Here is a 25,460-nt window from a genome sequence, read left to right as displayed (position 1 = left end):
CCAGGACGTTCTTGCAAGGAAGAGTGGAGAGAAACTGGGTCTCTTTCCCTCAAGGCCTGGCGTCTGGAACGAATGCCCGCCTTTCCCCAACCAGTCTGTTTATAGCTCCACTTCTGGGTTTAATAGGTACTGACCAGAGCCACGGCATCCTGTTAGAGCTGCAGATGGTCCTTGAGCTCTGAGCGTAATGATATGTTTCTTAGAAAAGAACAGAGAAGAGAAGAGCAACAGCTACTCTTGGGCTGGTCACAGAGTTTCTGGCTTTGAGTGTGCAGAGACATTCCTGAAGGGAACGGCTAAGGACGAGAGGAGAGAGACAGCTCTGGTTTGCAAAAACCAAAATGTCTGGTCAGAACAGGCTTGATGAGGGGACTGGTCTGGAAAAGAGAAAGAGGCTCTAATTTGTGGTGACGGCTATTACATCATTCACCTGCAATGATGGGGGATGGATTTATTTATAGTTCAGCTGAATGGAAAATAGCATCTTTCTTCATTTAGGCTAACGACCGATGCTGGGATTAGCCTTAGTTTCTTATCTGACCCTTGAACACTTCCTTTATATTAGAACTAGCCTTCTTGACGGACTGTGAAAGGGATTTCAGATTGACAGCCCAAACGCTGAGATTTCTGTGCCAGAACTCTAAATTGGAGAAGGCTCATCTCTTTCCAGAATTTGCTAGTCATGGCCGGCTGGCTGGCCTCTGCAGACTTTGGCTAATGTGGAATCAACTCCTATTCATCTGGCAGGAAAAAATCCTCCCACCAAATTTAAGAGGTCATCCGATTATTTCAAGAGCATCCTTCTTCTTGATTTTCCTACCCTTATTGCAATATTCTCTGATTTACTGGCTTTTTCAGCAGGACTAGCAGTATAGTGAATTTCTGGAAAGAAAATCCCACTTTACCATTACTCACTGTATTAGTCTGGCTTGGGCTGCCATAAGGAAAATACTATTGACTGAGTGGCTTAAACAACAGAAACTTATTTCCTCACAAATACAGAGCCTGGATGTCTGAGATCAAGGGCCAGCACCATCAGGTTCTGCCAAGAGTTCTCGACTGCTGCCTTCTCACTGTGTCCTCCCACGGCAGAGAGAGAGCAAGAACAAGCTCTCTGGTGTCTTTTCTAGTAAGGGCACTGTCCCCATCATGGGGGTCCCACCCTCCTGACATCATCTGAACCTAATTACCTCCCAGAGGCCTGCCTCCAAATGCCATCCTATGAGAGTTAAGTCTTCAACATATGAATTTTGGAGGGACAAAATGCAGTGTTTGGCAGTTACCGTTAAAATTCAAGACATGTCACCATGAATCAAAACATTCCAGTTAGAAGTTCTATGGTGTCTCAGGCATGAGAATATTTTACGGCACTCCCTTGGTATTGACATCACCCTTCCACTGTCAGACCTCTCTGCTGACCTGTTCCTTCTCTCCTTCCTGCTGGACCACAAGGATGGCGTTCTTTACAGAGGAATACTTAGACTTCAAGCTTACAGCTCCTAGTACTTAGCTACCTGTGTCAACTTCTAAGCTTTGCTATTACTCTGCATTGTAGAGCTTGGACGCAATACCACAGTCCACCAGTAGGTGTCTCCACCTAGCACCTAACTGGCCTGATGCTAGTTTGAGAATCCTGGTCAATCAAAGGAATGACATTTTCATAAACTGAGGGCTCTGGGAAAAATGAAGGCAGAAGAACTCGTGCTGGAAAAGCAGCCCCAAGCACTCTCTCCAAACCACTTAACTACAGGAACTCCAGTGTAAAAGCTGCTGTCCTAGAAAAACAAGGAGGAGAGGTTAGATGCAGGCATGGCCCCTACCAAGTCTTGGAGAAAGTGCCAGCCGGAGCCCTGTGCCCAGTAGCAGATCTGCTCCTTCCGGCCCAGAGTGCTAAACCTTGCTCCCTTAGCTCCACATTTGCCTGGATTGGTGTCTCGTTTGCCGTGAGTCCTGTGATTTTCTGATTCTTTCACTGCTCTTCATTCTCCCACATCCCCTTGGCGGCCTGGTTGGGAGAGTTGGCACAGAAATGAATAGATCAGTCCATTGATCAAAATCCTGAAAATTGGTTGTAGTCCAAATGTACTGCCATCAGTGTTGTTCAGACTGCATGGCAACAGTGAGCTTTCTGGACCGAGTCACCGGACTTAACTGGACCCTGACTCCATCAAAGCTCTGTCCCTACTTAGAGGCAAGAAGGAGTCATCTTCAATTGCCAGTGAGATGGCCAGGCCTGCCATAACTATCAGCATTGTGTGCTCTTAGGAGGAGGCCTGAAGCCGTGCAAAGCAGAAGAGTTTCTAGAAGCTTCCCTTTGTCCTTTGTCTGTTCACTCCACAAATAACCATTGAGTGTATACTAAGTGCTGAGTGAACAAGGCAGACACAGTTATTAAGGGTTTATTAAGTACCTACTGTATGCCCGACAGTGCTTTCTCTAAGCCCCTGGGGAATACAAAGGTGAACAAGATGTAGCAAGTATCCCTATAGTCTGGTAGGAGAAATAGATGGGTAAACAAAATAAAATGTTGTCAGTGCTCTACAGGAAGGCATTTTAGTTTATTTCTGGGGTAGGAAGTCCTTTAAAGGTGAGTTTTAGAATATTGGTTTTTTTTTTCCTTCAGGTATTTATCGAGTCTAGTAGGTACCATGACATTCCAGGCCAGGGGTTGGCAAACATTTTCTCTTATACACCAGATAGTAAATATTTCAGGGTCTGCGAACCCTGTCAATAATAATTTTTCCTCTGCCTCTCTCCTTTACAACCCTTTTAAAAATATAGATGCTTTCCTGGAGTGCCTGGATGGGTCAGTCAGTTAGGCATCCAACTCTTGATCTCAGGGTCATGAGTTCAAGTCCTGCATTGGGTTCCACACTGGTCGTAGAGCCTACTTTAAAAAAAAAAAATCTTTTCCTAATTCCCCTTGCACTAAAGCAGACCGTGGGCCTATGAGCCTTTAGACAGGGAATCCGACAGTAAACAGGAGACTGAGTCCCTGCATTCATGGGGCTTATGTTCTAGAGTGGAAAAACAGACAAAAAGGAAACAGTAAATACACAGAATCTATTATTTTTTTTAAACACTGTGTTGAAATAAAACTAGGTGAGGCACTCAGCCCCACCATATGAGTTGTACAGAATATTACTCCTGAATTCGGGATTGTCCTTTCCTTACCTTTATATACATTAAACGTATGTGAGTCTTTTAAAAAAACAACTAGGTGAGGCAGTGCAAGGTGATCAGAGAAGATCTTGATGAGATGCCATTTGAGCAGGAACCATGCATTTACAAATGCAAAACCATGCATTTACCTGTGCCACACGGGGGAGCGTGGAAAAGAAATGATCAGAGGGATTGGCAGGACCCCCTAGGCCACTAGGTTTTTCCTGAGTGAGATGGAGGCCATTACAGAGTTGTGAGCTTTGAGGAACGTGATCTAACACATCTTTTCAAAGGATCGCTGTGGCTGCTGTGTCAGGAACAGATTATGGTGGTCAAGGCTGGGGCAGGAGACCAGTTAGGAGGCTAAAAATAGGTGGTTCCCATTTGAATGCAGGGGAGAGAAGAAGGCATCCCGAGCGGGGAAAACAGCCCAAGCAAAGGCACCTTCATGAGGTTTTATAGGTATACCAGGGATGGGGTAGCCAAAAGACAAGGCCATTAAGGCCAGCAGAGTTGATTGTAGAGAACCTGAGGGCAGTGGGGAGCCATAGCAGATGCTGGGCGGTGAGCAGCGTGATCAGAGTAGCATTTTTGGAGTGAGCCCTCTACACTATGGAGTCAGAAACAGAAGGGCAGGATAGAGACCTGTTACACGCATTGTACCCCCACCACCACCATCCCGAAGAATCCTCTCTCAGACCATGGTGCAGAGGATGGAGCTCCGTGAGGACGTGAGTCAAGTCAGGGAACCGGGTGCTAAAAAGAAAGTACTCTCCCATCAAACCTATGGCTGGATGAGAAAGAATCCAGACCTGCCTCCAGGTGGCAGCAGAGAGCCCCCAGGCAAGAGCACAACCTCTCCTGGACCTCCTGCGGGCAAAGACTTGGACAAGGCTCTGAGAATTCACCTGGGCAGTGGGCTCAGGTTCCAATCTGACTGTGTAGTGGCTGCTTTTCTCCCATCTCTCCAGTTCTTCCTGTCAGATTGAGAGCCATGGAAGCACAGTTGCCTGGATACAGCACACCTGAGCCCCAGGTCGGAAGGGTAGCTGCGTTCCTGGGGTTGTGATCCCTAAGGCAGGCTGTATCCTGGGATAAAAGCTATAGACTCTGGTCTCTACCTGTTGCATCCCCTGGGGAAATTGTCCCCATCTTGCAGTGGCCAGGAGCCTCCAGCAAGCCAGTATCTGTCTCCACTTCCTCACCTGATAGGACCTCTGTGGGCAGAGTGCCCGGTGGTCCAGGATACTGTCAAGACTTCTGCTGTCGGGAGCTTCCAATCTCCTGGGGGCAGTGGGAGAGGCAGTAACAAGCCTGCTCAAGGGCTACTACTGACAGGCTCCGGTGGCTGGGCTGACGGGTGCACTGTCATGCTGGAGGCCAGGAGGGCGTCAGCCTAGCAGCCTGACCTTGGGAGAGGTGCTGGAGGAGGAGAGAAGATAGCCCAGAACGACACAAGGAAATCAGACCCAGCCTGATTGGTTCCTGGGGGGACGTTCCTCAGACGACCGTTCCTTCCCTAGCACCTTTTCTTTCCTCATCTGCCTGCACCACGCCCCCACCACACTGGAGAGCCTCTGAGCCGGGTGAACCTGGGTCCCGTCCAGCTTTCTCAGCACCCAGCTGTGGGACCCGAGGCAAGTCACTTAATGTCTCGGATCCTCTCTTTTCTCATCTACAAAAGGGAGGTGGCTGTACCCACCTTCCAGGATGGTTGTGTTGACATAGTTTTTGTACGACGTGTAGATATGTATGATGGCTTTCATGCGAAGCTCCTTCGCTCCACACCTGCTCCTGAACCTTCAGTCTACATCTCCATCTCTCTCCTCTGCTCTCTTTCTCTGTTCCCATGCTTTCTGCACCCAGGGTGGCCCTGGGACCCTCTCCGACTCCTGTTTCCCGCCATTACCCTCAGCTGGGAAGAGCCAAGAAGCAGTGACACTTCACCCTGCTACAGTGCCCTATTCTGGTTTTCCACATCAGAGATTCAGAGCACATGGTTCTAACAAAGGGCTTTTGTGCGGCTTCTGGATGCCAGAGGCTGGGGCACACTGGTGTGCTGGTAAATAACTTTACAACCAGCTTTCTGATCAAGAGCACTGCTTTGTACCATTTGCCAATATTGATGGTGTAAATACTCCCACTGTGGCCAGGTTCAAGCCACCAACAAGGCGTCACCCGACAGAGCCAGGAAGGGACCCACAAAATCGGCTCAGGGTGAGGTGGCCCTGGTACCCCACTCCATTACTGAGTGTGTTTGGACACAGAAATGTGGGATTTCCTGGATATTGCAGTTGTTTATGGAAGCAATAGGAGGCGATACTGTGAATCAGGACTTGCATAAAACCATGGCCTTGTGGCCACAAATGTCTGCCTTCCTACCCCCTTCAGTCTGCTGCTCTCAAAGGCCTGTTTCCTTCTCTTTGAAATTTCTGAACTTGGATGTCCCTTTACGTCACCCATGTTGTAGGATATCTTCCTTTATTAATCAGGTATGTCTTGGTGTTTTACCGGGACCACACAACTCTAGGAGGCACCATCCACATCACATCCCGTGGAAACTGCCTTTCCTGTCCATGCCCGTCTCTTCCCGCTGCCACTGCCATGATCCTAAGCCACTGTCATCTCCTCCCTGACAACCCCATGACCTGCATCTGGTCTCCTGCTTTCTTTCTTGCCAGCCTCTAATGTGGCGGTCAGAATTATCTTTCTGAGGGTGTAAATCTGTACTTGTCATTCCCTTCTTAACACCCTCTAGTGGCTTTCTACTCGAGGGTTAAAAAAAAAAATCCAGGCTTCTTACGTGTCTGTTCTGACCCATGCCTGCCTGTGTGTCCTCATACGGGACTGCTCTCCTCGCTCACGCCAGCCCCTTGGCCTCCTCCCAGGCCCCTTCCTATCCGAGAGGCGGTCTGCATCATTGTTTCCCCATTCTCTCATGTCTCCTGTTCATGTCCCCTCCTTAGGGAGGTCTTGCTGACCACCCCATTGAATGTGGCATCCCCTTTCCTGATCGTTCTTGGTCCAACATCCTGGTTATCTCCAGCAATGTACCTATCAAAAACTAATACTTACATTGTCTTGTATACTTATTATTCATGTTTCTCTCTCCCCAAGGAGGTGAAGTTACTTGAGCCTGGGAGTCATCTGTTTCGTTCACTTTAGTGCCCCTCAGCATCTAATAGTGTGTCTGGAGCATCACTGATGACAGCCTGAATTCATAGATGAGTGATTTGGGATGGCTGGATGTTTGGTTGGTGGATGAGTAAGGGCAGGAATGAATGAATAGATGGAAGATTGGTAAGAGGGAAAACATTTTCCTACTAGGCTGTTGGCTGCTTCGGGGCAGGGACCGTAATCTCGACCAACTGTGAATCCCCAGTGGCTCACACAGTGTCTGCATTGAATAGGCACGTGGTCAGTTTTGGCGGCTGCGTGGGCATATTAAGGAGGAGTGAATAGATGAGGGGACCTTTGAGATTAGTCCTGTAATAACACTTTCTGTCTTTGAAATGTTCTCCTGACCCACCCTACCCCCGCCTCCTGCTCCTTCATGCGTGGGTGGTAGCTAGAGGTGACATCTGATGAGGTTTTGTATCCACAGGGGGTGACCTGACCTCGGTGGACCCCATGGTCCTGGAGCAGTATGTGGTAGTGGCTGACTACCAGAAGCAGGAGAGCTCAGAGATCAGCCTCAGCGTGGGGCAGGTGGTGGACATTATCGAGAAGAACGAGTCAGGTAGGGGAACCAACCTGCCTCCCTCCCTGCCCTACCTGGTCACCGAGCCCCTAGGCCAGGAGAGAAAGACAGAAAGTGGAAGCACTGGAAGTGCCATGGCTGATCCGAACTGGGCAGTTAACACAGATCCAGCTGACACCCTGTCAGAAAGCTACCCCCGTTGGATCACAGTGCTTGGACATCACTTGGTCACAACGCACCAGCACCCTGCGGGCTCGTTGTTATTGCTTTATTCTGAGGGTCTCATTGCATGAACGTGTCTCCTGGCTTGCAAACACTTGGGAGACATGGGGTCCAGCATTCCCCTGAATGGAGCCCTGAAGGCTTTGTCAGCTGTGGGCTCTGATGGGACAGACACATCGCCTGTCTCCTTGGCCCGCCTGTCATCACAGGGACCCCTGGTCATGTACACCAGCCAGGTCTGGGATGGAAGGTGTATGATTGACAGACACTTAGCCTGCGTTTCCATCTGAACTCTGCATTTCACAGCAGTCCAGCTTGCTGCTTCTCTCTGGCCATCAATTCTCTTGTATGCAAAATAGAAGAAGCTTCAGGACACCTGGTGGCACCGTGGTTGAGTGCCTGACTCTTGGTTTTGGCTCAGATAACGATCTCAGGCGGTTGTGGGATCAAGCCCTGTGTCGGGCTCCACGCTCAGCCTGGAGTCTGCTTGGGACTGTTTTCCCCCCCTTCCCTCCCTTTGCTCCTCCACCTTCCTCCCTCAAAAATAAATAAATCTTCTAAAGAAATAGAAGAAGCTTCTACCTCAAAGAGCTGTTACAAGGATTAAATGAGATGCTAGAGTGTACCTACACCTAGGCCCAGCACACAGTAGGTACTCAAGAATGTGGGTTTCCTTTCCTCTTGCCTTCCTTAGCCATGAAGCAGCCATTGGCAAGGAGTAGGGGATGAGCAGATTCTCTCCAGGAAAAGGTAGCAAAACCCACTGGCTTTGTTGTGTCTGAAATGTGACATTGCCTAATATCATTAGCCGCCAGTCTCTGTGACATCCCAGTGGCTAGTAGTTTGCATCAGCATCTGGATCATGGTACTGTTAGTCATGAGATAAGCGTTAGCCAGCCAAATTCTTTAATATAGCAACTGCCATCCCCACTGCACAGCTGAAGAAACAAGACTCCAGGTCCCGTGCTCGCTCACCCAAGATCTCACGACAAGTTACCGAGCTGGAATTCTTTTATTTTTTTTTTTTTTAAAGATTTTATTTATTTATTTGACAGATCACAAGCAGGCTGAGAGTCAGGCAGAGAAAGAGAGAGGAGGAAGTAGGCTCCCTGCTGAGCAGAGAGCTCGATCCTAGGACCCTGGGATCATGACCTGAGCTGAAAGCAGAGGCTTTAACCCACTGAGCCACCCAGGCGCCCCACTGAGATGGAATTCTAAACCAGTTCCCGCTGACTCCAAGGCCATGTGACTCTCTAATTCCTGGGAATAAGTATATGCAGCTGATCTAAATCTTGGGAATGAGTATATGCAGATTATGGGTGTGGCTAGGGTGCCCCACAGGGACTAGTAAGGAAGTCACCCCCACCGCCCTGAGCAGCCTGTGAGCCTGAAGTCCAGAAGAATACATTGCCAGGAGAAGAGTAGGAGCCAGGATGGGCTATTGAGAATAAGGCTGGTATGTCCAGAGGCAGTGGGGGTAGGGGGCCGACAGGAGGTCACATCTTACAGTGGCCAACAAACTGGCAACAATTTTTTTTAATTATATTTTACTGATCCAAGTAATATGTAGGCACATTCTTTTTTTAATTTTTTTTAAAGATTTTATTTATTTATTTATTTATTTGACAGACAGAGATCACAAGTAGGCAGAGAGGCAGGCAGAGAGAGAGAGAGGGAAGCAGGCTCCCTGCTGAGCAGAGAGCCTGATGCGGGCACCCCTATAGGCACATTCTTCTTAAAACATTAATGGTAGGGGGGGCGCCTGGGTGGCTCAGTGGGTTAAAGCCTCTGCTTTCAGCTCAGGTCATGATCCCAGGGTCTTGGGATCAAGCCCCGAATCGGCTCTCTGCTCTGCGGGGAGCCTGCTTCCTCCTCTCTCTCTGCCTGCCTCTCTGCCTGCTTGTGGTCTCTATCTGTCAAATAAATAAATAAAATCTTTAAAAAGAAAAAAAAAAAAGAGGATATAAAAAGGTCAATTTATAGTAATCTTTCCTTTAAAAAAAGAAAAAAAAAATTAATGGTAGGGGTGCCTGGGCAGCTCGGTCATTTAAACATCTGCCTTCAGCTCAGGTCATGATCCCAGGGTCCTGGGATTGAGCCCCACATCAGGCTCTCTGTTCAGCAGAGAGTCTGCTTCTCCCTCTCCCTCTGCCTCTCTCTCCAGCTTATACTCTCTCAAATAAATAAATAAAATCTAGGGGCACCTGGGTGGCTCGGTGGGTTGGGCCGCTGCCTTCGGCTCAGGTCATGGTCTCCGGGTCCTGGGATCAAGTCCAGCATTGGGCTCTCTGCTCAGCGGGGAGCCCGCTTCCTTCTCTCTCTGCCTGCCTCTCTGCCTACTTGTGATCTCTCTCTCTTTCTGTCAAATAAATAAATAAATAAAATCTTTTTTTAAATAAATAAATAAAATCTTTTTTTACAAATTAAATTTAAAGAAACATTAATGATAAAGTTAAAATCTATTTTTCCACTAGCTTCAAACTTAGTCCCCTTTCCAAACCCCAGACAGACCTTCTTTCAGTTTACTGTGGATCCTTCTTAGTAATGTATGCACATATATGTATGTGTATATGTGTCTTCATGCATATGCATGTATACATGTGTCTGTGTTTGTATGTGGCCTGTCTACATGTGTGCACGTGTGTGTCCATACAGAGATATATAACCATATGCACACACAATAGTTTGTGTGTAGTGATATGATTCTGTAGTGTTTTTAACCCCAGTGGTATCATTCTGTACATTTTGATCATTTCAATCTGCAAGGTGCTTTTTAGTCAACATTTAGCTCTTCTTCCTTCACTATCTGCATACTCTTTGATCTGAATAAATCATATTTTTCTCTAGTGTGAACAGTGTATCTGAGCACACTGGCGAGTCCTCCTTTAGGTTAGGTATGACACACAGTACTGAACCATAGGCACACATATTTTGAATTTTAAGACACTGCCTAATGACCTGCTTCCAAACTGGCCATGGCAATTAACCCTCCCCATGGCAACGTGAGGCGTTAATGTGTGGATGGTTGAGGGCTAAGCCCTGGAGGCTAAGACAGCCTTGGACTGAATCCCAGCTCTGCCGCTTTCTTTGTGACCTTGATCAAGTCCCTGCCTCTTTTCGAGCCTCGGTTTCCTCATCCGTAAAATGGGGTGGTCACATGCAGCTCCCAGGACTCATGGGAGGATCCAGCCGATCAGTAGTAGAGGTAAAGCTCTGACCCGGTGTGGCACACACTGCCGTCATTGTTGTTGTATTGCGACAGTTTGCTTAACCCCCACACAAGTACCTACAAAGAGGAGTTCTTAGGAAGACAGACGACATACCTTCCAATTTCTGGATGTGCACTGATTTGTCTGCCCTGTTCACTCACTCACACACATGCTTATGGTGCCCAGCCACCAAAACTGGTATCTTATTTTTAAATTTTATTTAAAGATTTATTAATTTTTATTTGAAAGAGAGAGAATGGGGGACCAGGGCAGAAGCAGAGAGAGAGAATCCCAAGCAGACTCCCTGCTGAACATGGGCAGGACTTGATCCCACAACCCTGAGATCACAACTTGCATTGAAACCGACAGTCAGATGCTTAACGTGCTGAGCCACCCCAGGCACCCTCCCAAAACTTGTATTTCAAAGGAGCGTCTTAGTTGAGTAAAGCAGCTGACTTCTGCCTCAGGGAGGTCAAAAGTAAAGGCCTCCCTGTAAGACCAAGAAGGCTGTTCAGTAGTCTGCCCCTTCCTTCTCTTCTTTTTTGGGGTGTCTAGGGCTTGGAGGTGTGTGATTTTGGGGAACAGATCCTATTTTTCTCTCTTTTTTTTTTTTTTTTTTTTTAAGATTTATTTATTTGAGAGAGAGCACACATGCGTGAGAGCTGGGTGAGAGGCAGAGAGGGGAGAGAGAGAATCTCAAGCAGACTCCCCACTGAGCCTGGAGGCCCAGGACCCTGAGAACATGATCCAAGCCAGAACCAAGAGTCGGGTGCCTAAGGAACCAACTGAGCCACCCAGGTGCCCCCGGATCCTGTTTTTCCATGATATTGTGCAGAGCACGTTGAGCCATGTGGTAATTTACCTTTGCCATTGTGACCAATCACCACAAACTTAGTGGCTTCAAACAGCATAAATTAATTATCCTATAGTTCTGTAGGTCAGGAGTCCAAAATGGGCCTCATTGGGCTAACATCAAGGCTTTGGCAAGGCTGAGTTCCCATCCATGGGTTCTGGATAGGATCTGCTTCTTTGCCTTTCCAGTTTCTTTTTTCTTTCTTTTTTTTTTTTAATTATTTTATTTATTTATTTGACAGAGATCACAAGTAGGCAGAGAGGCAGGCAGAGAGAGGAGGAGGAAGCAGGTTCCCCACGGAGCAGAGATACTGACGTGGGGCTCGATCCCAGGACCCTGGGATCATGACCCAAACTGAAGGCAGAGGCTTTAACCCACCGAGCCACCCAGGCGCCCCACCTTTTCCAGTTTCCAGAGGCCACTGCACCCCCTGGTTCATGGTCCCTGCCTCTGTCTTCAGAGCCAGCCGCGCTGCACCTCTCTTGTCTTTCCTCCGCAGCCTCATCTTTCCTGGACTCTTCTTCTGCCCTCCCTGTAATCCCACGGGGCCCGCCCAGATCATCCCAGATAGCCCCCCTATTTTAGCTTGGCTGCTTCATGACCTTAATCCCACTCCCTGCAATCTTAATTCCTCTGTGCCACAGAATTTACTGTAGTCACAGTTTCCGAGGATGAGGACGTGGACATTTTTGGCAAGTCATGATTCTGCCTACCACGGAGTACGAGCTCTTTCTCTAAAGAAGGAGGGCCTGAGGGTCTGGGTGAGAGGCTTCTCAGGCAGTTACATTCCAGCCAGCTCGACCCTGTCACGAGCAAATGCAAGATCAGTGTCTCGGCTAAGTCATGAGAATGGTGGCTTCAGACATCAGACAACCCTGAGTGCACCTAGCAGCTCCTGCCTAAGCCATGTGAACTTGGACAAGCCTGCTCACTTCTTGGAGTCTAGGTTTCCTCATCTATGCTATGGGGATGAGGATGTGAAGATGAGATAAAATAGTGGAAGTAAAGGAGTTAGCGCATATCTTAGTGCAGATAGCCACGTTCTTTACTCTGGTCACTCAGGATGACCTTTCTGTCCCCTGTCCCAGACTCAGGAGTGGATTTCTTTTTAGGCTGCCCTGAGCAGTTAGCAGGCAGCTAAAATGGGGAGTTGTGTTCCACAGTAAAATGGCGTCTCTTTCTCCCTACCCCGAGCACTGACTCCTGCAGGGGCTGAACGTTACTATATTATGACCCCCAGGCTTCACACCCAGCGCAACTAACCTCAGTCTGCACTCTCATTTCCCCAGGTTGGTGGTTTGTCAGCACTGCCGAAGAGCAAGGCTGGGTCCCCGCAACCTGCCTGGAGGGGCAGGACGGTGTGCAGGATGAGTTTTCCCTACAGCCCGAAGAAGGTAGGAAGGAGCTGGAACCTTGCGCTTGCCAGAGACACCTGTGCTGGTCATCCAGCACACCCACCTGGGGACCTCCTTACCCAGCGCCTCCCTGCCCTTCAGCCTCTGCCCCCAAGTCTCAATGGCTCACTGGCCTAAAACTAGGCCATGGGCTTGGAGCTGACCTCAAGCGTGTGCTTTCTTAGGGTTTTTGGGAGCCAACCCAGGTGAGCCTGGCTGGAGCTGGGACCCTAACACCTCCATGGGACCCCAGGAGGGCCCCAGCTTGATCACTGTCAGCACCTCACCATTCCTCCCTTGAGCTATTCTGATGGCCAAGATGCTGCGGCTCCTTACAGCTCATTTGTGAGACATCTGAAGCTTTCTAGAAACATCTGTGCTTTCTCAGTGACTGGAGTGGGCATCAGGATTAGGGCTGACCTTTTCCACTTACTTCCGTTACCAGGAGAACTTACCCCCAGGTGTCCCAAAGGGTGGTTCCTGCAATGCCAGAAATACCATCATCCGACTGACTCTGATTTCCCCAGGAGGAGCTTTCCTGAAACCAGAGGACAAGTTCATCTTAGCTAATAAGCAGAAGGCTTTGAGAGCTAGACAGACCTAAACGTGGATCAGCTGCACCATTACAGGGAGAATGGGCCAGCAGCTTCACCTCTCCCTGCCTTAGCCCCTCCACATGGTGATGTCTATATCATGGGATTATTTTTTCTTAATTAAATGATTCCACATGCAAACGTTCAGCAATAAATAACCAGGAACAGTTAATAGATAGCTATGCCTTACCCAGAGCTGAACATTTGGGGCTTTTAGCTGACTGTTTTGGGGAAAGCACAAAACTTCTGTCTGTGTTTATCAGAGAAGAGGGTGAGAGGAAGGGGATATTTCTGTGCCCAAAACTTAAAAACTGTGTAAATGGTTTTTCATTTAGTTTTATTATGGCCAGCACCCCTCAGAGTAAAATGTCTGTGGGTTTGCTCTGTTTTGGGGGGACCCTCCAAGGCACTAGGGGCTGGGCCAGCTAAAAGAATCAACTCAGTTTCAGGAGTTGTGATATACTACATGGAAACTAGTTCCCTTAGACAGTTAATGATGATCATTACAGGCATCCCTCTGTAAGGGATTGATTATTAACCCCATTTTACAGATGAGGAGATAGGCTCAGAAAGGTAGACACACCTGCCTGGGGTCACACAGCTAGGTGGTAGAAGAAATACATTTTCCTGAGTCTGTACATTTTTCTTCCCGCTGACACAAGGGCTTCTCTTAGTGCCTCTTTATAAATCATACTAGGAATAGGATTAAGTCCACTGGTGGCCTCTACACCCAAGTCCAAGGTTAATAATCAAGAACTTGGTCCTTTTAAGACACCTGGGGCTTGGCATAGACTCAGAAATAATTACTCCTAAATGGAAACATGCACTCGGTGTACCCTTTGCCTCTAGACACTGGAAGTGCTTTGTCCTCACCTCTGCCTTCTGCCCTTTACCTCCACATGCTGCCTGTCCAGTTTCATGGAGGTACTGGTCTTTGCCCCGGCCCGTGGGCCGCCGCCGGACTCTGGGGGACTTGTATGCTACCAGCTGGCGTCAAGGTGCCTACCTTGGGGCTTTCTTGCCTGGTCGGTTTGGAGCCGGTTCCTTGCATCTGCATGTGCCTTCCTGCTTGGGGACTGCTCGTGCCTGTTGCATGTGAGAAACAGTGACCTTGTCTGTACTGTGTGTGTGTTGGCATGTTGGCCTGGGCAGTATTTCTCAGCCTGGGGCTCTAAAGTCTCCCAGGTGAAAAAATCATGCCTGGGGCCTATCTAATGCTGAGCCGGTGACCTGTTTCTTTCATCAGACACATTACAAGGGAAAGAAAGCAATGTCAGACTATCTTAAGCAAAAAGGGAAGTACACCAGCTTGTCACTGAAAAGTCTGGGGAAGGACTAGCTTCAGGCGTGGCTGGATCCAGAGGCTTGAAAACATTGTCAGCACCTGGTACTCACTCTCCCCACCTCTGCTCTGCTCTCTGCTTTGCTGACACTGTTTTCTCACGACAGCAGTTGTGGGCCCCTTTCAGGGATTCAGGGATACCCACCCAAGGAAGTGCTTCTCCCTCAACACAAGTCCTAGGACTGGAGCTGACTGACCTGCTTGGGTCACGTGCTCTCCTGGAACCCACCACCACAGTGGCCAGGGGAAGAGCAGATGGATGAGAAGCAGGCAGCGTCAGCAGGCACCTGCCAGCAGTCTGCGTGGTCCCCCACCTTAAGCTTTGTTAGGGATCGCTGAGTGTTTCATGGAGCCCGGGGAGAGCCTCCGGGTGCCAAAGACTTTCCCTGTGTAATTCAGATGAAGGATGGGGCCCCACAGGCGTCCAGGGCCCACAGGACTGCCTGCATTTAGTCTTGGATCTAGGCAGCACCCCTTTCTACCCAACCAAATAGAACTTCTGTGCATCTGCGGGCTTGAATGAGCCCCCTGGCACCCCTCACAGTGTCCACCCACCCCCTCCCACAGCCACCATGAGTGAGGGAAACAGCTGACTACCATACACAGGATCTGTGTAACTTGAGTCAGCTCGGCCCCCACAGAGCAGGTCAGTGGGCTAGATCAATCAATAAATAAACTCGGTGTGTGTCTACCGCCTCCCTCGACACCAGTTGGACAGGCCACAGACAGCCCATGGTGTTTTCCCAAAGGGGGAGAGTCGGCCCCAACACACTGGCCGTCAGCGCCAGCCCACAGCTGGCTCAGTCACTCCCTAGGGGCCGGAATGTAACCAAAACAGGAAAGCCCTTCTCTCGCCTCACCAGGGTCCCCTGGGACACTCATTCATTCTCCACTGCTGACAGCATGGAGCACGGGAGCTCTTCTCTTGTTCTCTGGAGGGCCCTACCACAGTGTGACAATGAGCAGTCTCCTAGCAGAGCCTGAGCAGTGGTCCCGTGGCTTTGAGGGGAAAGAGTCGGGAACCGCAGAAAGGGAGGTAGAAGGGACCCAAGTTACATTAATGAAAATCGAAGCAGGCAGTGATTGTACCATATGTGTGTGTGTGTACATATATATATAAAACCATGATGTCGTACACATAGAACTAAGACAGTGTTAAATGCCAATTATATCTCAACAAAAAAAAGCCGAAACATTAAAAATAAAATTGAAACTTCAGGCGTGGTTGGATCCAGGAGCTTGAAAACAATGAAAAACAAAGATCAGTTACCATCTAGGCAACGAAAATTGCTTTAAAAATTAAAAAATAAAGATGGGGCGCCTGGGTGGCTCAGTTTGTTAAGCATCTGCCTTCATCTCTGGTCATGATCTTGGAGTCCTGGGATCGAGCCCCATGTCAGGCTCCCTGCTCAGCAGGGAGTCTGCTTCTTCCTCCCCCTGTTCATTCTCTCTCACTCTCAAATAAATAAAGTCTTTTAAAAAATTTTAACAGAGAGGGAGGTAGGGAGGAAAGAAGGAAGTAAGAAAATTGCCAGCGCTTGCTTCCTTATAGTGATTTAAGCCTGAGACCATCTGCTGCCAAAAGTTCAGCTCATCCCTGACTCCCTGACCCCTCTATCAGCAAAACTGTGGAGGAGCCACAGATGAGTTGACCCCCTCTGGCTTGAGCAAGGTGGCTCTTACCAGGCCCTTCATTTACTAAACATTAACTAATTTACTGAACTTACACAGTATTCCTGGGACCATGCCCAGTGCTAGAGGCAGGGGAGTGAACAAGACAGACACAAATCCCTGCCTTCATGGCGTTTATATTCTAGCAAGGAACACAGACACAAAACACAATAAATGAGAAATTATATGCTGTGTTAGAAGGCAATTCCTGGTTGGGGGCGGGGACTAAACCTAGGTAAGGGGATGAGGTTGCCATGGGTCTGAATACTGCCTAAAGCAGGGTCAAGGAAGGTGACTTTGAAGCACAGCTTTGAGGAAGTTGAGGAAGAATGTGTGACACTGAGGGATTTCAGAAGGACTGGGACCTGACCTTTGTCCTGCTTCCCATTCTGCACGGACAGGGCAGTCCAGATCCAAATGAGGGCCTAGAGGGTCCCCAGAAATTGCTGGAGGAAATCCAGCTCCGATGGGCAAGGCATCTCGTGGATCCCAGCCTTGGGTTCATTCGCATCCCAGGACTCTCTCTGTCCTTGACTTAACTCCATCCCTTTGTTCCCACAGAGGAGAAGTACACAGTTATCTACCCATACACAGCTCGTGACCAGGATGAAATGAATCTAGAGAGAGGGGCCGTGGTGGAAGTCATTCAGAAAAACCTGGAAGGCTGGTGGAAGATCAGGTACCTGCTGCAGCTGGGTGGGTTTCAGGTCACGTGATCTCTGGGTGCCCAGAGGTCTGTAAGTGATTGCTGACGGTTGGGGTAAGGTTTTTGGCTGAGCCACAGAAAGATGCTTCTTGGTGTCCTTTGACCTCCCTCCCTATCCAGATCCTTCTCTAAAAATCTATAATAAGCAAGATCTCTGAACATACAGATGGCCATGACCTGGTTGACCAAGACTGGTTTCCACCTCCACGTAATTCTCATAAAGAGAAGCTGTGCTGCCCAGTGTGAGTGATTTCCCTCCCCAGCCTCACTCTGAGACCAGTGCAGTGTGAAACACCACAGGGACCGTAATTCATCCTTGGGCTGATCACATGCCCTCCCCTCAGGAGACCAGCTTTCTAGCTCTCTGTCACAGCCCTTTTGCCTGCTGTGATGAATTAGCACCCCACAAGTTTATAGGGTGGCGAACTCATTCTGGCCTGCATGGTGCTTTCCCAATTTTGGTAATGGAAGTCCTGGGCGCCCCTCCTTGGTCACCCTAAATAGGCAGGCTGCGGCCACAAGAAATGAACGCAAGGAAAGAAGCCTGAGGTCCCTGAGACCTGGTATTTGGTCAGCAACGTGAGGCAGGGCATTAGGACTGCTCGTCGGGGGCCGAGCCTGTGGCACTTTGTCCGTTCACTCAACACACACACACCAAGAATGTGTTTGACCCAAGCCATATTCTAGGAGTTGGGGAGTCAATGATGAGAAAGACACTGGTTCATAGCGGAGGCACAGAAGTCAGGCTCAGTTCCAGAATGGGGATGTGTGGGGACCCAGACCCCAGAGGAGAGGCTCCTCAGCCCAGGGGTCAGGAAGGCTTCCTGAGAGAGGGGACTGGGGAACTGAGGCTTGAAGCAGGAGTGGGGACAGTGACACCTAACATAAGTATAGATGGTATAAGATACTTAACTAATTATCCTAGAATTCTGTGGCTCTAGAGTTCAGGTGTGGCTTCACCAGTCCCTCATGAGGTTGTTATAGGGCATTACCGAGGCATGCCATCATCTATCTGAAGGTTCGACTGAAGCTAGAAAGGGACAGAGCCGGGATTTAAACTAGTACCTTTCTCTCCCAGAGCCCTTCCCCCTCCATGTGTTAGCTCTGCTTATAGCTTCAGGACCGCAGATGGTCAGCTGTCTTGTACCGAGGGCCTGAATGGGACGTAGCATGACAGTTTCCAGCAAGGACAAGATTTATTCCCTCTCAGAGGGTATTTTAAGACTGAAAGACACCAAATTCTGCAGATTTCTCTCTTAGAAATTGGCTTCCAGTTATCAAGGACCTTTTAATTATCGAAACACAGTGTCATTTAATTCTTAAAGTGATTCCTGACAAGAGATTTGGCCTTGCCGTATGTCCTCTCTAGTCATTTAGGTCTTCTTAACCGTCCCCAAAGGTGTGGGCACCTGTTTTGTGGGCCCGACCAGTGGGTTGCTTGTAACTAGTTAACACCAAGGGAATGATGCCCTTGAGTTGCGTGTTTGCCAATTTCCGTAGTGTAACTGCTCCCATCGGGTGACACCCATGCAGCATCAGCATCAGTAACTGGGGGTTTGGGAGAGATGGACATGGTTGACCATCACAAGCTGGTACAAGTGGACCTCAGAGTTCCTCTGGTCCAGATGGACCCCTCTGGTCATGCTGTTACACTGAGCTCTATCGTGCAGAGAATTAAGTGAGCATCTCACTCACTGAATTCCAAAAGGGATTCAGTGAGCCCTGTGTCAGGGTCTCAGTCACTGTGCAGTTCAGGGACCGCCAGCTGATTCTGAGCAGGCCCTGGCACCAGCCCCTGACAGGCTTCACTCCCCTGTGAAGGGAACACATTTAACCTCCATGTTAACCAGCGTGACCGGAGTCCGCCCTGCCCTTGCCAGCCTGTGTGTTGGAAGCTGGGGCTACTGGGAAGAGGCAGTGACATGCAGAGGTTAGGAGCACAAACTAGGTCTGCATCCATTTCTGCCGCCTCCCAGGCTTGGATGAAATACCTTCCAGCTATAAAGTGGTTAGAACAGACTGGCACACGGGAGGTGCCCACTAAGTGCCAGTTATCATGGTCTTCGTCGTCATCACTGCAGTGACGGTAACTGGGCAGTGAGCGTAGTGGGTGTTTATGGCTGCTGGCCTTTGCCAGGCCCATGGGGACTTTGTCCACTCGTCCTTTCATATCGTCCTTCAGTTCACTGGCCCCGAAGCTCTCTCCAGACAGTGATCCATCCAGTGCCATCTCTGCCCAAAGCGTGTGTGTGTGTGGTCACTGGGGACACAGAACGGCCATAGCCAAGTGTGGCCGTGTGTTGTAGCTGCTGGGTAGGGGGTGTTGTGTTTGGGAGACAGTGGGGCACCGTGGAAGGAGGGCTTTGTTCTCTGTGAGGCTCAGGAAAGGCTTGAGAAAGGCTTCTATTAATTAAATAGAAGAGCAGGAGGAGAGAGGGAAGGTGCTTTCCAAACATAGGGTTTCCAAGAGCAGAGGCTAGGGGAATGAAAGATGTTATTGTATTGGGGAGACTACGAGCCTTTTGGAGTGGGAAGGACATGAGGCTGCTATGAGGGATGAAGCTAAGGAGGCTGGCAGAGGCCAGGTTGGGAAGGCCTTAAATGCCAAGCTGAGGGCAGCAAGGGGTGTGCCAGCCTCTGACCCATCATTCCTGCCATCTGGGACCTGGAGCACAGCTTCTTCCCATGGGCCTGGTAGAGCAGCCTGTCCAGCATCCTTCCTCCTCCCAGGTACCAAGGCAAAGAGGGTTGGGCCCCAGCCTCCTACCTGAAGAAGAACAGTGGGGAGCCCTTACCCCCAAAGCTGGGCCCTGGTTCATCCACCCACACCGGCGTTCTGGACCTGGATGGCGTTTCCCGGCAGCAGAGTTCAATGGGCCGGGACAGGGAGCTGCTCAACAACCAACGGGATGGCCGGCTTGAAGGCCGCCCAGTGCCTGATGGCGACATCAAACAGAGTAAGTGACTTCCCCCCCGCCCCACCGCCCGCCACCAAGCTCCGGGGAGCTGCATGGCTACTCTGTGCCAGGCTCCATGCTCTTCACATGGTGTCCCTCATCCTCACAACAGCCCTGCTGCCCCACACCCTGTAGACAGGAAAACATGCACAGATATCTTAGGTAGAAATTCTAGACCATGGTTTTCCACCATCTCGTGGTGATCGCAGGAGCTTCCTCAAGCTCTACTGTGTGCCAGGAATCTTAAAATTAGTCTCCTTAGCCCCAGAGATGTAAGGGCCACCCAGCTAGTCAACAGTGGGGCGAGACTTGAACCCAGGCCCACCTGACTCTAGCACATATGCCCTCTCTGCATGGCCACACTTTGGAGCCAGAAGTTGTTGACCTTGTGTTGAGTTCAGTCTAACTACAGTTCTTTACCCATCTTCCTTTCTAGCACTTCCCATGTTGACATTTCTCTTTAATGTTCCCGACACACCTAAGAGGCGGGCTCCTTATTTTTGTCTGTGACGGGCACAGGACCCTGGCCTCAGGCACGTGGCCCTGGCCGGTCACAGGGGCCAGGAGGAATCTGACTACAGGGAAAGTCCCCTGACCTCCCCTTGGTTAGGCTTCTCCAGCTATTTCTGGTGGCTCAGCAAACTTCTAGAAGTCAGTGAATTCTTGAAATTCAAGAATTTCTCAATCCTTTGCTCAGCTGATTTCTCAGAAGAAAAACATTGACATGCCATGGGGGTGGAGGGGTTGGTTTTGGCCAGCCCCTGCTCTCTGTGGTTCTGTCATGGGTAAGAACCCAGGAGGATTCCCATTAACACTAGAACAAAGGAGAATCGGAAACCCAAGTCTTGGTGAGGATATAGGTTCAGATGCTCAGACAAAGACACTCCCCGCCCCCTGCCACAAACACATACCCCCCCTATAACAGAGGCTCAAATAATTTAGATTTTTTTGTCTTTCTTATGAAGTGGTGGTCCTGCTTTATGTGCAGAGCCAGCAGCTCCGTGAGGCAGCAGTCCTGTCACATGGTGTCTGTCTTGTGTTGCCCTCATCTTTCTGGTCCAAGCTGGCACCCCACTCATCCAGCCAATGAAGAAGGCAGGGAGAAGTAGAGGACTTGACCCAGAAGTACACACTTTGCTCTCTGCCATGTCCCACTGGCCAGAACTGAGTCGTCACCTAGCAATACCCAGCTGCAAGGGAATTTGAGAAAGGCTGTCTTTCTATAGGCAGCGGAGTGTCCATCTAGAACTGTTGCTATTGAATTCGAACAGAAGACAGAGGAGATAGGCATTTAAGAGATTAGTAGTCCTCTCCACAGCCCAACTGCCAAATTAGCCATCTGTGTGGACCCATGCTAAACCAGCTCATGGGGTGACCCATGCCCTGCCTTGAGCCGGGATCCTGGACCACTACAGTTATCCTCTTGACCCAGAGACCCACAGTGAGGACAGCCCAACTCCAGAGCCCTCGATGTCATCAGTTCGAATTTGTTTAATTTTTGGTATCACATGCCCTCTGCCCTCTGGGTGCCGAGCGCCTCCGCCACAGACCCTGGGAGGCTGGCATCATCCCCCTTCTACAAATGGGGCCTGTGGGTCACACTCAGATGACTGGTAGCAAGTCAACCCCCGTGTTACACTGAAGCCTACGCTTTTCTGCCTCCCTGGAAAGCGTCACATCGCTCCAGCACATGGGCAGTCCTGCGGGTCCTGAGCTGAGTCTGAGCCGCCCCTTCCCGGTCAGGCTGGTCCTTCCCACGAGAAGGGTCTCAGTGGCTCAGTAATACTGCCTGGAGCGTGATGCCTGGTCCTCTCTGCAAGACAGAACGGATCTCTCCTGGTGTCCCCCTCAGGAGTCACAGCTGTAGCATTCTGCACGTGTGTGCAATAAAATCTTATCTCTTTGTAGGATCACCTAAGATGAGGCAGAGACCGCCTCCGCGCCGGGATATGACCATAGTAAGTGGACTGTTGCTGCCAGGAAGCCAGCCCCCGACCTGAAACGGGACCCTCACACCCACCTTGCCCTTTCCAGAGATGCTCTCTTTCCCCTCCACATGGCTGCCTCATGAAGCAGGCCAGAGACGTGCTGGTCCCCACGATGGGAGAAAGGCTAGAGTCCCAGGGGAGCGGGAGAGGGACACAAGTTACCTGTGGCTTTGGGACCGTTAAGTCTCAGGATGTGCTGTCTGCTTCCTGAGCCCACTTTGCTTTATCTTTGATCAGTCTTCTCAAAGAGGGTGACTTGAAACCAAAGCTGGGGTGAGACACAAATATTGTGAGTAGTACCATGCTGGTCATTTACTGCCAAACTCCATTTGTAATTTTTCAGGTACCTTTCTAACCATTGAAAAATGAGGCTTTGACCATTTATTGTGCACCCGCTGGGCACCCTGCAATGTGCTGGGTGCTTCATGATCTTGACTTACTGAACGCTTACAGGGACGCACCCAGTAGCTCTCCATTTTACAGGAGATGAAAATGAGGCTCTGGAAGGGAAGGGATTTGCCCAAATGTGCACAGCACACATAAGCAGTATTTCCAGCTCAGATGGGTCTGACCTGCAAAGCTGCGTTCTTTCCACAACCCTCGCATGGCCTACCCCAGATTATCATGACTGTAGGTAAAGGTCCCATGTTTCTCCTCACTCTGAAGCTGACGGGCCAGTGACCCATCCAGGAGATAAGGATCCGAGCAATCCTCTGTGTTTTGTCCTTTAGAATCCAACTGGGTCCAGCAGTACCCCTCAAGGGTGTCCATGTGCCCCAGGCCCTTAGCACCTTCCCCCTTCAGCCAATGGTAACAGATTTACCTTGGACTTAGCACTGTGTTTAACTGTGCCAGCCTCGTGGTCTCAACCTGCCCAAGCCTCCCATTCCACCCCAAGTGGAGGAAGAGTATTACACCATTGCCGAATTCCAGACGACCATCCCTGATGGCATCAGCTTCCAGGCAGGTCTGAAGGTTGAGGTGAGTGGACCTCGGGTCCCTTTGCCTACTTGTGATTCTCGAGCCGCGGTACCATCCCGGCTTCTCTCATTTCTCTCTTCTTTCTTCCTCTTCTCTCCTTTTCTCTCCTCTCCTCCCTTCTTTCTTTTCTCTTCCTTTTCCTTTCTTGCTTCCTTCCTCTCTGTCCTTCCTTCCTTGTTTCCTTCTTTCCCTCCCTCCCTCCTCTCTGCTCCTCTCTGCTCTTCTTTTTCTTTCCTTGCCCTTATTTATTTATTTATTTATTTCTCTTTCTTCCTCTTTCTTCCCTCCCTCCGTCCCTCCTTTATGACAGCTTTACTGAGGTATAGTTCACACCCATACAGTTCACTGGTTTATACAATCCAGTGGTTTCTGGTGCATTCACAGAGTTGTGCAACCATCACCACATTCGGTGTTAGAACATTTTTGTCGCCCAAAAAAGAAACCCTGGACACATTTACTGTCACTCCCTGTTTCCCCTCAGTCCCTCCCAAGCCCCCTGCCCCCAGCCCTAGGCAACCGCTGATCGGCTTTCCGTCTCTCTAGTACTGTGCCTGTTTGGGACATTTCGTGTAAGTGGAATCCTACACTAGGTGATCTTTTGCGACTGCCTCGTATTCTGTTTTTATCACCACCTACTTCCCTTCGTGCTTCTTTCTCTCCTTTTCTTCCCACTCCTTTGCGTGTCTGCTCTGTTCCTGCACAAAGGCCGACATCAATCCTTCCTGCCCTTCCAGTTCTTTTCTTCCCTCACAGAGTTAGAGCTTGAGGCTGTCTCCCGTGTTTCCTGGAGAGCCTGTAAGGAACGGTGAACTCAGCACTTCACACACAGCCTCTCTCAATCTTTTACTCATGCGAGGCAGGACCACTGACAATCCCCATTTTTCGGATGAGGAAGATTTGGCTCAGGAAGAAAGGTGCTGTCCGAAATCACACAGCTAAAACATGGCAGAGCCAAGATGTGAACCCATGTCTGTCTCCAGATTTGGAACCAGGAATGTTCACATTCCTATTGTTACTTACCTGCTGGACATTTGGGAGCTCCAGGAGGGTAGAGATCATTTCTGGTTTTCTCTCCTGTATCTTTACAGCTAGCACAGTGTTTGGAAGGAATATTGTTGAACTGATGAAAATCTGTCTCCCCACTAGCCTCCTGCTTAACATTCAGAAGGCCAGGGAGTATCCTCTTCATTCTTAACCGTGGCCCTAGCATTGGGGCCGGTCCACAGTGTGTTCAGCAAAGCGTTGCTGTAGGAATAAATGTTGGGATGACTGAAGGAAATAAGGAGTAAATGGGTGACTGTTGTGTCAGTGTGTGAGTGTGGTGTGCCCTGAGGGTCTTGAATCACTCTCTACCAGATCTGCAAAGCGCTGACACCTCCTGCCTTTCTCTGTCTTTACCCTCGTGCCCCAGGGGACCAGCACAGTCAGCCCAGCAGAAGGTAGCTTTCTAAAGACGGATCCTGGGCCTCACCACCACTGATTCTGCCCAGGCCTTTCCAGAAGCTTGTCCTCAAGCCAACTATCTTTCAACCCATTGAAGGAGGGCTGTCTGTGGGGATGTTTAAAGAACTTGAGCTAAAAATCTCTCAAACTAATTTCTATAAAATGCAAATCCCAGTCTATGTAGACAGACTGAGGGAAGAGCAGAAATACCCACAAAGTTCTAAAAGGCCTCTTATCTGTTTCTCTTGTCCTTTTATTTTCCTTCCATTCTGACCTTCCCAACTTCAGATCTACAGAGAGAACTCACAAGGCATCTTGCTTATGCTATAAGATCATTCTATACCCAGGTCCCCCATTTTGCTGTTGTAAAACTCATACATCCAGTTCTCACATGAAGCATGTGCCTTCTCCTTAACGTCTTTTCATCTCGAAGAGCTTCCTCCAAAGCCTGTTCCCATTGCTTTTCTGCAGTCCCTGCCGGTCACGCTGACTTTTCCCCAGCTCTCTTAATCTCCCTGCAGGAATGACCTTGCTGTAACCCAGCTCCTAGCACTCCACCTGCCTTCTCATAGGAGGCAGTCAAGGTCAGTTTTTGAACTGAACTTGGCATCTCAAAATCCAACTCATTCTTCAGATCCCTGCTTCCTCTGCAAAGCCTCCCCTTTGACATTGGTTTCCCTGCCCTGCCCTGTCTGGCTTCTGTGTGGGGCCATATGTCGCAGTCTTTACCTGAGGGCAGTCCTTGACTTCTGTATATGCTTTCTTTTTTTTTTTTTTTTTAATAAGATTTTATTTATTTGAGAGAGAGTGAGGGAGAAAGCACAAATAGAGGGGAAGGGCAGAGGGAGAGGGAGAAGCAGGCCCCCACTGAGCAGGAAGCCTGATGTGGGGCTTAATCCCAGAACCCTGGGATCATGACCCAAGCCAAAGGCAGATGCTTAACCGACTGAACCACCCAGGTGCCCCCGTACATGCTTTCTTGACATCATGAGAAGTGAGTGTGGTTTTCCCCTCCTTCTTCAGTGACTTTGTAGGTTTTGTCTTCCGAAGTGAAAGCTCTCTTCCCTCAGCGCTTGGAACAGCCTCTATTCTCCCCTCACATCTAGTGCCACTGCTGAAAAGCTGCTACCTACCTAATCCTTGTTCTCTTGCTCGGTACCTGTCCTTTCTCCGATTCTCTCAAGAGTTCCTCATTATCTTTAATATACTGGAATTTCACTAAAGTGTGTCTTGGTGTGA

General features: G+C 49.5%; 1 protein-coding gene across 1 annotated transcript in view; it reads left to right on the top strand.

Moving 5' to 3' along the window:
* SH3PXD2B (SH3 and PX domains 2B) overlaps positions 1-25,460 on the top strand; it is a 99,880-nt gene that overhangs the window by 63,470 nt on the left and 10,950 nt on the right. The window contains exons 7-12 of the mRNA XM_059417364.1: positions 6,767-6,901; positions 12,436-12,540; positions 16,708-16,825; positions 19,583-19,809; positions 21,718-21,767; positions 22,653-22,778. Coding sequence (XP_059273347.1) covers positions 6,767-6,901; positions 12,436-12,540; positions 16,708-16,825; positions 19,583-19,809; positions 21,718-21,767; positions 22,653-22,778 — 761 coding nt within the window. The remainder of the gene's footprint in view (positions 1-6,766; positions 6,902-12,435; positions 12,541-16,707; positions 16,826-19,582; positions 19,810-21,717; positions 21,768-22,652; positions 22,779-25,460) is intronic.

This window comes from Mustela nigripes, chromosome 12 (genome assembly GCF_022355385.1).
Source record: "Mustela nigripes isolate SB6536 chromosome 12, MUSNIG.SB6536, whole genome shotgun sequence".
In the NCBI taxonomy this organism is placed as follows: Eukaryota; Metazoa; Chordata; class Mammalia; order Carnivora; family Mustelidae; genus Mustela; species Mustela nigripes.
Note: the sequence above shows the minus strand (reverse complement) of the source record. Positions and strands in the feature narration are given on the sequence as shown.